The following is a 13,610-nucleotide window of genomic DNA, read 5'->3' as shown; positions in this document are numbered from 1 at the left end:
AGCCAGAGAACCACCTACCTGTGCCATCACTCCCCCAAGACCCGTCAGGGGATCACCGCCGCTCGCCGTCCCAGTGGTCCAGTTGATTTCGTAATAATTGAAGAGCGTGAATGTATAGGTGCCGTCAGACACCAGGACGGCCTGGAAGGTGTTCACCTGCAGGATGCGAATGGGTGGGTGGGCTCAGGACTCACATCCCCAGGAGCTCCTCTCCCCAGTAGCAGCTCCCTTTACCCTGCCCCCTCCCCACTCAAGCAGCTCAGAGCTGCTCTGACCCCAGCCTCTGTGCTCTGCCTTCTCTCCAAATATGTTCTCACCTCCAGGGGGAAAAGCAAGACATGTGGGCTGTGCATCCAGAAAAGAAATTGCCTGAGAATAACCTAGAGGCTGACTCAGCATCCCTCTTATATCTCTGACTGGCACCAGATAGGAAAGTCAGCGGCCCGACTCAGCATGTGATAATACGTGGGCACCTATAGATGGCAGCATGAGAATAAACTATAGGAACTAGTCAAGCCAGGGAGAGGGCTGTGAGCACCTGTTCCCAGAGCAGGTGGGGTAGGGCGTGGGGGTGGGGAGGGAGAGGGCAGAGCACGCAAATGCCAGTCGGTGTGACTCCAGTGGTGGCATGGGCCCTGCTCTCTCGCTTCCTGGAACACACCGCTAATCTTTGTGAGATGTCTCCCCCTCTTTTAAATGCAGGTTGGAAAGTGATCCGTTGCAGAGCACAGGCTCCGGACGCGCAGGCTCAGCGGTCATGGCTCACGGGCCCGCAGCATGTGGGATCTTCCCGGACCGGGGCACGCACCCGCGTCCCCTGCATCGGCAGGCGGACTCTCAACCACTGCGCCACCAGGGAAGCCCCTGGAAATTGATTTTTAAAAAGCACTTGGTGGGGAGAAATTGCTCCTCTAATGGAGCATTTATACATCACTTTATATCTGCAAAATTCTCCACCTCCATCTGTACCTCAACCAATGCTAAGACAGGCAATTTTTTGGCCCATTCCCATCATAGGAGCTAAGAAAACTGAGGGCTCAAGGGAAATGAATTGCTGGAAGTTCCACAATGACCCAGCAACAGAAAACAGAATTGGAGCCAGAGCTCCCAGTCTGATCTCTTCGTGCACTGTCATTACACACGGTCTTAATTTTCAACTTTTTAGGACAGAGATGTTATATACATTCAAATCAGTCTTGCAAACAGTTTCCAGAAACAAGCTGTAGCAAACTCTGTCCTTTACTATTTCCCTTTGCTAATCCCTACCCGCTGATGCATGTTTTCAGGAAATTCAAGTAAAAAACAAGAGTTAAAAGGAGAGGCTGCTTCGACCTTTTCCATTCAAACCTAGCATTCTCCCAGCTGCCCGATACCGTCCTGGTTAACATTCTGTCAGATGCAGAGGAAGACCCACATCCTTATCCTGTGTAATCAAACTGGGGTAGAGGATCTTGGAAGCCCCAAATCTCCCATCCTAGACAGTCCCAGGGAGGGAGAAAAGGTGCAAGTAAAGAAAAGCCCTTTTTGTACACGAGAACTTTCTCCTCAAGCTCCGTGCTTGCCACAGCTGATGGCGTTTATGATAGAGCCGCCCAGGTTTATGCCTCCATTCTCTGGCCCCGTTCAACAAAAGGGCAAAGTGGGACACAGAGAGGAGCGAGCAGTCACCTATATGGCCGCTGTGGGGTCAGATTCAAGAGAAAGGCATAAAGTCAACGTCACACAAGGACCAAAGCTAAACCCTCCTTCAGACCAGGATGCTCCTTCCGGATGTGAATTCCTTCTCCTGAAATAAAGTTGGAAATATCTTTGGTCCAAGCAGGTCTTGAAAGCAACCCATGTCTGATCCCAGAAGTCACCTTAAAACCAGCCAGCCATCCTAAGAACGCTCCAGAAGCTGGCTTGCCCTCATGCACCTTCTCCCTCACTCTCACACCCGCCCCCCCAACACACAGGTAACTCTTCAACATGGGTTGTAAGACTCCTCTGGATCTGTTCTTGTAAAACCATGTTTTTAATTCTTGAAAAGCCCTTTTATACTTCAGAGGACGTCTAACGCTACCTGGAGGGGGCAGCTGAGGAAAGAGTTTAGGATTCAGAGTTAGGAGACTGGGTTTGCACCCTGCTCTGCCGCATATGAGGTTCAAATCCCTTTTCTTGACACTTGGACAAGTTACTTAACTTCTCTGGGCCTGTCCCCTCACCTTTAAAGTGGACGGCGAGCTTCCTTGGGAACATTCTTGTGAGGGCTAAATGATTTGCAAAGATAGCCTATCACAGCCCTGGGTTCACAGTCAGCCTCAATAAATATTAGTTTTCCTTCCTTAAAGTAAACACATACTCTTGACTTTCTACTGGGCTTCTGCTTCTAAAAGATCTCTCATGCCCAGTGTTTAGTTGGCCTGTTGATACGTGTTCCTCTAAAGAAGGGGGGGCCTAGGATAATGGGAGATGGAAGAGGGGGCCGATTTCGAAGACAGGGCTGGATGGACACTCCTGCAGCTCTGGAGGATTTTTATCATCTTTTTCTCCAAGGAGCTCAAAGCACTTAGATGTTACCTCACTCATCCTCATTGAAAGAGTCCTCACCTAGTCCATAAATTTACGCCCAAGTACAAACCAGAAAGTATCTAAATTATCTTGCCATTTTTACTGCCAATGGAAGATTTTTTTGAAAAACTGGTGGTCAGCATTTGATGGGCATTTCTTCTCTTTATTTTTCTCCCTCTGATACTAAAATTTATCGATCGCTGGCATCCTGCATCCTAAAGCTGTAAGGTATGAAGCTCAAGGACGTAAAACATCACCCAAGGAGTCGTTAGCAATCCATAACATGACAGGGGGAAATTTTTGCTTCTTTAGAGGTTATTTCTAGCCAGTGCATCCACTGTTTAAACTTGTATCTTTCTGTTCTCCAGAACCTCTTAGTGATAAAGTGCATTGCGATGCTCTGGTCAGAAGGTGCAAAGAGGCAGGGTGCTCACAGCAGGGCAGCTATGAAATGCAAGCCCAGCACTTTTCCAACTCTGCCTCTAACTCAGTAGTTTCTGTTTCACCCTGAAACAACTGACTCATCGCCAGGGAAATCGGAAAACAGATGGAATTGGAAATAATCCTAAGAAAGCGGAGGGAAGATTTCTGAGTGTCTTTGCTTACTGGAAATTATACATTGAAGACGCATCTCATGCTTCAAAAAAGCTCCATTGCCAAAGTCATCCACACAAACGGCAGGCTTTCCTGAAAATTACGTTCTGTCCCTTTTTCTGTAGAAAGCTGATTGTCTCTATAATAAGGCCAGTGATAATCTTTCTTATATGACTTTTATCTGATTTTGCCCATTTAGGATTTCTGAGCAGATGCTGAAACTTTATTCACGAAACACTTCAACTGCCCAATCCAACTAGCATCAAATACGAATAATTCTAGCCCTGGTCACAATTTTAAAAAAGGTCATAACATAATAAAATGAGCCAGATCATTTGGCTCCAAACTGGCACCCTAGTTTCCTTTTCCTATCAGGTTTTGTGAAAAAAGAAGAAAAGGAAATTAGCTGATGGAGAGAGGCATTTGGGCCTCTGGTAAGGAAAAGGGACCTTTGGGTTCCTGGTGGGTCCCTAATCGTATGGGGTCTCAGTGTCTCAAAATAGGAATGCTACCTACTGCAAGGAACTTGTGGAGGGCTTCTTTTTAGACATTTGTAATGGCTCATGACAGAGATGACACATCTTCTGAAATATTACAGCTGACTGGACTGGTTAGGTGTGATAGCTCCCTCTGTTTCCTGGAAAGTGGGTGGCAAGACTCCTCAGTGTAACTCAAGGAAACTGACATTCTTCAGCTCTAACAATTAGGCTCCTTCACAGTAGTGAAGATGGACAAGAATTAGATGTCAGAATACGAAGTGGAAAAGGGAAAATTTGAATGATTACAGGTGTGGTGCTGCTTCCTCCATAAAACGTTACTTCCTCCCAGGTCACAATGAAAACCCAAGTGGCAGAGAAGGTTGCCATGTCTTTGAAGTACTTCCTGATGTCCTTGGTGGCTCTTTTCAAGATGACAGGGTCCATGGTCTCTCTGTAATAGATCTCGCCTCGAATCCCATTGTGCACATCTGCCCAAAATGGAGCAATGAAGGCCCTCCCATCCGCCAGGGGAAAAGATTCGGGCGTGAACTGGCTCACCAGCACGTTGAATGAAACAACTCCGTTGTTATTGACCTACAAAAATAAAAGAGGTTTTGCACAGTGGATCTGAGACCGTGACAATTTCAGAGTCATAAACCAAGACAGATGCTCACCTAATCATATGAATGGAAACGACTTTTAAACTACTGAATCAGGACCCCCAAACGGCAGCTTCCATTGCTCAGCTAGGAGGTTCATTTGCTTCCAGACAAACTCATTGGTTTCCTTTCACTTTCAATTTGTAGCCACCTGCATTTCTTATTAATAATCAGCCTCATTTTCATGTTCTCTAACCTGTCTTTATTTATACTTATCAAATGCTACTGGATTGTGTGTGTGTGTGTGTGTGTGTGTGTGCGTGTGTGTGTGTGTGTGTGTGTTGGGCTAGCCAGTGGCTTATGTGGGCAATAAAGAAGATCCAGAGTTACAGATGCAAAATAGACAGGAAAAAACCCAAAAAACATGGAAGCAGAAAGTTAAATTTAAAAATGGAGGAACTCTATATTAGACCTTGATTCCTATTACATGACAAAAGAGGAGTGTCAATGAAAGGTAAATCAAATACTCCATCACCAAACTCAGATCTCAAGATGAACCATATCCCGCCCTGGATGAGACATTTAAAGGATTTCTATTGATGTCAGAACCACTCGGTACTCAGAAAAAGATAAGGTTACAATCTACAGATGAGCCCAATTCCATTACAGCTCTTGTAGTTTGTTAGCTTCTTTGTAGAGTCTCTGCACAAAATGGAGACATGAAAACTTTACACTGTATATGTAAATGACTATCTTACGGTGACTTCTTCATGATTTGTAAATGGCTTAGTAAACTTATTAAATTACTAAACCTTACTGCAAATAACAAGCCGATATATATACTCATAAACAGGACCTGTAAACAATATGCCTCTGCCTGTGTCTGCAGCTCAGTATGTTGGTACATGAAGCTGATTTAACCCAAAGGCTTGTATGGTTTCAACAGCAGGAGTGTCTGTGACGGGAATACTTGCAATTCCTCAACAGAGAAACATTCTATTGTTAGGTTCATATTTAATTAGTAATATTATGGACATTAACAGTGACTCAGATCCCAGAGATAAGTTATCAGTACCTGGGCCAAGGGTATGTATGTCAACCTATTTTGGAAGCAAGGGTGTGCAGTTTGGAAAGGAAGCTGGAGATCCAGCTACAAGGACATTGAGAGTCTGCTGTCTGCAAGTATCAGTGAACAACCCAGAAGCCTCAACAAGGCTGCATGGCTTAAAGTGTTGGAAACCCAAGGAAAAATTTGCCCTCGAATAAGCCTCCCCCAAATTAAGGACCCTCCTTCTGCAAAGGCAAGAATTATTCAGACTCCATGTCACTTAGTACAATGGAGGAGAAAGGGGAGCTTAACTAAATACACGTGTTCTAGAGGTCTAGGAGACCAAGGCTTCCAGAATGGAAGTCCTGTGCAGCCCTCTCACCTCCAAAATCAGGTCAACACATTCAGAAACTTACAATCAGCTGTTATAGACTAAGGAGGCTCTACAGTGAGTAGAGCATAAAAGGCATTTCAGGATGCCGGAGCAATGTGTCTTCTAGGGAACAGCGGTGTGATTAAAACACACAGACTAGCAGAGGAAGTTAGTGATGACCCAGATTTGTTTTGATTATATTCTATAGTTAAGAGCAGTGGTTCTCAAACTTTTGTGGGCAACAGAATTCCCTGGAGGGCTTGTTCAAACAGATAGCTGGGCCCCCTCCCAGATTCAGTAGGTCTGGGGTGGGTCCTGAGAAGTGACATTTCTAGCAAGTGCCTAGGTGATGCTGATGCTGCAAGTTCAAGGACCACAGGTCACATAATGGAAGAGGGAACTCTTTTCTAGTGGGAGTCAGCCTTGAGCTATCAATCAAAAGTTGGGGAAGATAGAGGTCCCAGATGCAGAGGAGGCCAGAGATGGAGGTGCCTGGAGTTTTATTGCTTCTTCCAGGGCAGAGCGCAGAATAGAATAGGATGTAATATAATCTACATTTGCTTCACTCAATTCTTTTAAGGCCGAAAATCAAGACAGGTTCAGTTGCTCTGAATCTTCTTGTCAATGTGCTATAGTCTCACTGTAGCAATTCCAATGATCAAAAAATTAAAAATAACCTGAGAACACAGGTGCCCAGGAGAGCTCTGACAGCAAATGATACCATTTCTTCATGCAGCTTTGACAATGAGGCCCTATGGCGTATCTCAGGCCCAGTGAGGTTGGCCAATTCTGCAGACAACCTTTATATAATAGTTGAGTACCCCTCTACTCTGCTTTGACTCTGCTCCATATTGGTAGGAAGCCTCAGAAGAGCAGATGCCTAAAGTCTTCACAGCCCCAGAAGGGAAAGAAAATTGCTGTTGCTCCTATTATGGTTCATTGTATCTTTTTATCTTGTCTAGTGGCAGAAATAATGTTCCTGGCATTGGGGTCTCTGCTTCGCTTGGGTGTTTCATCACCCACAAAAGCAATCCATTGCTCTGTATACTCCTCCACTGTGAACATTAGCCATGAAATATACCTTTGACTTTCTTAATCATAAAACCTATCAGCTCATGAAATCTCAGAACTCGTCATCTGGGCTGCCAACAAATCCTCCATTCCCAGAGCCCTGGAAGAAGGTATTTAAAATACTTTTCCTTAATGACCAGCAAGGTGGGAGAGCCCTAGAGCAACAGCTGGGCTGCTTGTCACTTACATAGATGGTGCGGTAAGGAACGCCAAAGAAGTAGATGGGGATGGCCAGCTTAATCTCAGATGAGCTTCCGTCGTCTACTTTAGGGGTTTTGGTGTCATTCTGCCAAAATGGATACATGAGCTCCCTGGGCTGAACTGTCAAGAGACAGGGCGGTTAGGTGGATGGCCGATTCCCCTTCGGTTCGGCAAGCTGCTTTCCTCCCACCCACTAAAGCCAGCTTCTTTCAGTAAGTCTTACAAACGACGTGTAAGTCAGACAGCCTTTTCAGTTATCCTCAGCCTCGGCTGGACACGGTGCGTTACCTTCTGCCTCTGGAAAGGGGAGCGTGGAAGTGATGGCATTTCTCCCTAAGAGAAATCACTTCCCGCTTCATTTCTATGTTTCCACACATTTAGGAGACAGCAGTGGTTAACACTGGCTGGAAGATTGTGAAATCAGCCCTGCCTGGGGCTCTCAGAGCACTGAGAGGTGCCTCTAGGTCTGGTGTGGCTTAGCCCGCTGAATCCTTGATCAGAAGGCAACGTACAGAGAACGTGGCCAGTGGCTATGAGACTCCCTTCTAGCTCAAGAATTCTACTATCAAGTCTTTTCCTGAAAGGAGTCCCCTTCCTCCAGATGCACAATAGGAGAAGATACCAGATCACAGAGGAAATAAACAATAGTTGGATCTGGGACAAGAGTGGGAAGAGAGGGTTTGTAGTAACTGGCCTGTGAATGACCTTGATTGAGCTCCCGCCCCATGAGAAGTCTCTCTGCCCAGCTCCTGTTTACAAAGACAGACTTGGGATCCTCTGGGGCAAAGGAGGTTGGGCCTTTGAGCAGTCTTCGGGAGGAGGCTTGGGGCGCTTACTCATCATCCTGGTCAAAGGTGAGAGTCATCACACAGACACACACAGCTCCCCTCCTGTAACTGTGTCACCACCTCTCTTGGCAAGCTGGCTTGTTTCTCAGAAGATTCTCATCCAAACTCTTGCAAGGGGTGGCCCAGCTCAGAGAGAGAAATTAGACAATTTCCCCAGGGTCTACATTACTGATGATCAGGTCCAATGGCATTTATGAAATAATCTATATCTGGGGTGTAATGTTTCTTTGCCTCTGTCCTTTCTTTTCTTGGATGAAAACTGAGCAATAGGACATCATCTGTTCTTCCGTCTTCTTAACTCATGCGTGGCAAATGCATTTGGGGCTTCTGCTGACAGTTCGTGAGGCACCTGCTTGCAGGTGTTGATGCCCCATCCCCAGGTCGGGGGCCCCTCCTTGGGAAAATCCCTGCTCTGTGCTGATGGAGCCGATAGGCTGGCGAGAAACCACCGAGGGCTGCCCTGCTCTTTTGGGAGCCTTTAAGTGAGCAGAGAGCAGCTCATGTAAGAGAGTGGCCGAGTGACCAGAGAGCAGCTCAGTAGTGCCTGGCCGAGTGCCAGCTTCTCTCCTCGTGGAGCAGGGAATGAGGGGAGGTCTGCCTGGGGGAAGAGCTACTCTGTTTCCAAGGGCTAACTAACATCAAGAGGGAAATGGGGAAGACGAGCCTGGTCATTAGTGTATAAGCATCGTTCCCCAACCTTCAGAAGTCTCTGTGAAGCCAACCAAAGGAAATCTTTGGGAGGTACTGTAGTTAGTTTTATCACAGGGGCACTCAGCCCACGTGCTTTATTTAATGTCACCATCAGTAGACAAAAAAGGTTTCTCTAACAGTCATAATTACATAGAAGTAACAAATTCCAAATTCCCAGAAGGAAGCAATCTTTTAAAAAATCTCTTTATAATCCCTATCATAGAATTATACACAGGTACTTATTAAATCTGAAGGGTAATGAACATTCTCAAATTAATAATAATAAATCAAATCGTGTCATGGATTTATCCTTCATGGGGAACTTTTTAGAAGTGATGTCCAAGTGTGAACAAGGTCTCAAATTCACGCTGAATTGTAATCATTTGAATAGAAAGATTAATTGGTATTCGGGGCAGTGTTGGCCAATCTGCCTAGGACAGGAGAAATCCATGCCCCTCCTGAGGAGACAGAAAACTATGGTCAGAGAGATTGTCCCTAACTTCTCTCTCTGCTCCAAAGGTGACACAAATTTGCAAGATTCATCCCTTCAGGAATGATCCTAACTAGCTCATGATTTTGAACAGGAAAGGATGGACAATCAACATTTTTCAATTTTAAGAAGGATACAAATAATCAAGATATCTAATATTGTAAGTACTTATCAAATAGTTGTTGAATAAAAAAAATATGACTAATAAAAGGGAGTAGGTTTAAACTACAGTAATTCCTACCTTAGAAGTCATTACTATTATAAAAATATAGCTTGTTAACAGCATAGCCTATCAATAGAATCAGAGTTAATAGAAGATAGAATCTCCTCACCCATGCTGATTTTAGGCCAGGAATTTTACAATAAACTTTATGTTCCCAGAACGTTGTTTTTTATGTTTTTCTCCAAATAACACATACTTTCTTAGAGCAGGAGTACGAGGTTAGAGGCAGTTGGAGTCATTATTGTGGGGTTTCACACTATAGCCTGCCTGCTACAACTGCTTAAGTTTATCCAATCCTAGAAAAATGTTAGGGCTCCACATGCCTTATAGATCTGTTCACTCAGACTTGTAATCATGTGTCCGCTGAACTAAACAAACAAAACAAAGAAGGTGCTCTAGAGTTTTAGCCATAAAAGTTTCAAATCGATATAGATTTTCCCACCTTTCTTGCCTAAAATTCAAAAACTGTAGAAATGCATGTGATCTCCTACCTACCCAGGGCAATGCTACATAGAGAAAAAGGAGGAATCACGGAGGGGAAAAATTTTCTTATTTCACTTGCAGTTTTAGATTTTTGGCCATTGTAAATGGCCACTGATACTCAAGTCACTGGCATTAATGCCATTGGAACTCCCTCATTTTGGCTTAAACAAGTGTATTTTTTAAAGTCTGTGCCACCAGTTAAATGCCTTCATTGGAATCAATCATCAGGCATGGGATGCACACACACCTACCCTGTGTACTTTTAATGAAAATAATTTGCATTATCTTAAAGACTTATTCCATTGACATGGGGCAACTTGGTATATACAAATTGTGTTCGAAGTGAAATAAGAAAAAGTAGGAATGTAAATGAACATCATTCAGAGTTAATGTATTTTGCCCTTGACGGCAGAATTTAATTTACATTTTTCTTGTTGTAACTGTAGACACATGTACACCTGCCCTGATAATTACAGTTCCAACAAAAGCGTCTCTTTATAAATTCAAGAGCATGCTAATCATGAGCTTTATGGAATTTTGTAGTACTCACCTTGGTGCCGTACAAGTGCGAAGATGAAAGAGACCCAAATTCTAAGTAATGATGAATAATTCATCCTGGAATTTTAAAAAGAAAAAGAAAAAAAAAATCCCCAGCTTGCCAGAGTAAATAGAACACCAGGTGTGTTTGGTGGCAAGTCCCAAGACACATCACAACCATCATAGCACATTCACATAACAACATCAACAGTTCTGAGTCAGGATGAAATGCCCTGGATGCTGGCGGGCCCTCCTATGTTCAACACCTCATGAACAAATTAGATTCCCCCATGAGAAGCAGTTTGGAAGTGTAATGAGATCATTCAAATTGTCAGGAAATTATAAAGAATCAATGAGCATGGCAATGAGTCAAGGAAAGGCATCTACTCTCTAGCTACTAAAGCCCTGAAAAACAGGACCCCACTCTAAAGATGCCTGTTGTGTCTCTAGAACAGACATCCATCCTCTGTGAGACCAGGCTCTCCTAATTTTCACAACAGCTTTCAATCAGGATCCCATAAAAGTCAGTTAAAACACAATGTGGTCCTATAGGTAGGAGGATTTAGAGTTTGCCATCACCTTCTGTAAACCATAGAGCCAGTCCATCACTCTGAAGTACAGACCAGAGTCACCGGTTGTAGAAGACTGTCCACTGACTTTCCATATGTGAAATGAATAATAGACATGTAATAAAAAAAGAACTATGCCAGGGGTGGCTCCTTGGAATTACAATAAAAATAGAATCCGGTACACAAGCAAGTAATTAGTCGCAGCAAATTAATTAGAGAAAGAACATCACAAAAGTGAACTTGTTTTCATTTTAGTTACAATCTGTTGGACCGCTGGCTTTACCCCTTGGATGATCTGTGCCGCTCTGTAGAGCTGAGAGGCAAGCTCCAAATTACACATACTCCTGCGTCAGCACCAAGTGCATGGGTAGACACTGAAGTTTGCTTCCGATAGCATTCTTAAAACTAAAAACCCTTCTCTAATTATTGGAAGCTATCACAATTCTTCAGCCAGACTTCTATGGAAAATCAGTGAATCTCCCCTGTGAGTTTTACTGTAAATCTTCAGTTGTCAAGCACACACATTGAAATCTTAAGCACGTAATAAATATTAGTCAGTTTTGCTGAAAATGGGAGGAAGCCTTTAGCAGAGATCACACACAGCTTTTAGCAGAAGGAGATGTGAGGCAGGTTTAAGGCTGGAGTCCTTAGGGAAACAGTTCAGAGAGCAGGAAGGAGGATTCATTTAAATATTTGTATTTATGAAAAATGTCACTAACCTGTTCTGCAGAGACTGGAGGAATGGAGTCGGAAATATTAAGCCAAATCTTGGTAAACCAGGAAAAATTAGGTAAAACAAGAATTCATGTCAGTTCTCCCCTACTTGCTGCCAATTATTTCTGATTCCTGAAATGATGTCTGAATCCCCTACTCTCAAAACCAAAAATTCAGTTAGTCCTGCGCTAGAGTCACGTAAGTGTTGAGTTGCAATCAAGTTTTTCTTCTATTGATTAAGGAAAAGTAAATCTAAAGATCAGTTTCAGGATTGCGTAGAGAGGTTCTTTTCCTGAAAAACTAGACCTTTTTCTCCCCCCTTAAAAAAAAAAAAAAAAGAGAGTAGATTCAGATGGAAATGTCAGTTACTTGGAGCTGAAACCTTGGTCCTTTCTGATCGGAATCACTTTGCACTGAAAAACACAGAAGAAAACCCCCCTTCTACCTTTGTACCCAAAAAAAGGCAGGTGTATAATGTTACGGAATTAGCATCCACCAGCATGGGATTCAAACACCAAACAAAGCTGCTGCCTGCAATATTTAAAGTTGGTTTTCTACCAAAGTCTTTTTTTGTTTCTCTGCTTTTGAACGGCTGCCACAAATAGGCTCTACCCTGTTTTTTCACAGGTGTGCGTGAAGTTTTGAAAGAAACTGTCTCAAACTTTTCTAGGTTTTATTCCTGCCCTTTTCCCTCTGATACACCGCAGGGCAGTGGGTTAGGCCAGGGGACAGGTAACCAACGCGAGGCAGGATCTTTCACAAGGGAAAAACCAAGGGCTCTGGAAACCTCCACAGATACCCAGCGAGGGTCCTTGGAGGGAGTGGGGACAGATAGACCCCCCCTGACGAAAAGTTGCAGTAGGTATTTAAAAGGCATCGTGAACGAGGTAAAAAGGTGTCCGGTTCGATGCAGAATGAGAAACATTGGCTAAGGCAGAAACTAAGTTTACTATCCAAAATATTTAAAGTGAGACTTGTTAAAAAAAGGAAATCATTTGAAGGTAGCCGGAGAAAACTCTCTGTAAATCAGTGGGAATTTAAAAATCGCTTCAAAGTTCTCTCTGACCAGACATTTAATGCCAACTGTATCAAAAGACATAATTCCAGTTTCGAACAAATTGTCCTAAAATGGACAAGAGGTTTGGGAAACTAGTCTTTCAGTCTAAATTATTCAATATTTTCCCCATAATCCCGTGGTGATTCAGTAGGCTTTACGAATTCTCCACATTTACTTTCAGATGTCAAATGACTATTTTCCTCCCCAAGGCACATATTTATGTAACAGAAAATCTGATTTTTGGGGTGCCTGTCCAAAATAAAATTAAGCTCAAATCCAAGACTCACCTCAAAGAGCATTCTCCTTGCCCAGCCTTTATTAAGGTTTCAGTCCAGTAGTCAACCTAAATGTAGTGAAGCAAAAGAGTTGGTTCTATTTTAAAAACTGCTAGTGTCATAGTAATTGCTTTGGTCTTCCTTCATGCACTCGTGGGTATTTGTATCTCAGCCTTTTGACCCATATTAAATGTTTCATCCTTCTTGGGGCAGGACTGCTCCTGGGATAAATGCCACCTGGGCTAACCAGATACACAAGATGGTGGCATAAATGGATCAGAATGACTGACAAGCTGGGTGCAAGCGAGTGCCAGGTGCTTGAGGACAGACGGAGCTGGCTTATTGCTGGTTGGGCTGGGGAGTCAGTTAGTGAGCATGTATTCCGGGTGTACACTCAGTGGTCACAGAGGGAAAAATGACAAAAATCTCTTTTTATGCCATGTCGGCAGGAGGGTTTATTCTGTTTGAAGGGGTGAAGTGAGCCAAGATTTGACAAGATTTAGACCAAAGGTGGTGTGGGCGTGGCTTGGAGCTAGTAACCCAAGACAATTTGTGTTTTACAAAGATGGCATAGATGGAAGCTGCTTTTTAGGCAGGAGGAAAGGCAGTTCAAACAAAACACAAAACAAAAAAATATTCCTAAAAATGAGTAGAATAAGCCTTATATGCTGATTGTTTTTGTTTTGTTTTGTTTTCTTAAGTTTCTTACACCTTCTGTGAAAGAAATAGTCAGATCTGAGCTAGTTTGAAATGATGCAGTGAGAAGTGTGGACGGCCACGAGCCTCCAGCTGTGAGCTCCTTCAGGCTC

The 13,610-nt window shown here is 43.6% G+C and overlaps 1 protein-coding gene across 17 annotated transcripts in view; it reads right to left on the bottom strand.

Moving 5' to 3' along the window:
* Nucleotides 1–13,610, bottom strand: part of TECTA (tectorin alpha) — an 80,866-nt gene that overhangs the window by 60,070 nt on the left and 7,186 nt on the right. For 6 of the 17 annotated variants that reach the window (XM_089915710.1, XM_089915720.1, XM_089915723.1 and 3 more), the window contains 4 exons: nt 10,200–12,869; nt 6,902–7,035; nt 3,930–4,217; nt 19–156 (listed from right to left, as the gene is read on the bottom strand). In XM_089915710.1, coding sequence (XP_089771836.1) covers nt 19–156; nt 3,930–4,217; nt 6,902–7,035; nt 10,200–10,263 — 624 coding nt within the window. In that variant the 5' untranslated portion in view covers nt 10,264–12,869. Of the gene's footprint in view, nt 1–18; nt 157–1,668; nt 4,218–6,901; nt 7,036–7,751; nt 8,912–10,199; nt 12,870–13,610 lie in introns of those variants that run through there. The other 11 variants (XM_089915713.1, XM_022560261.3, XM_089915712.1 and 8 more) reach the window with 8 other exon arrangements.

This window comes from Delphinapterus leucas, chromosome 7, assembly GCF_059928025.1.
Source record: "Delphinapterus leucas isolate spDelLeu-1000000601 "Yukka" chromosome 7, BTC_Dleu_Yukka2, whole genome shotgun sequence".
Taxonomy (NCBI): Eukaryota; Metazoa; Chordata; class Mammalia; order Artiodactyla; family Monodontidae; genus Delphinapterus; species Delphinapterus leucas.
This window is presented reverse-complemented; position numbering and strand designations above follow the sequence as displayed.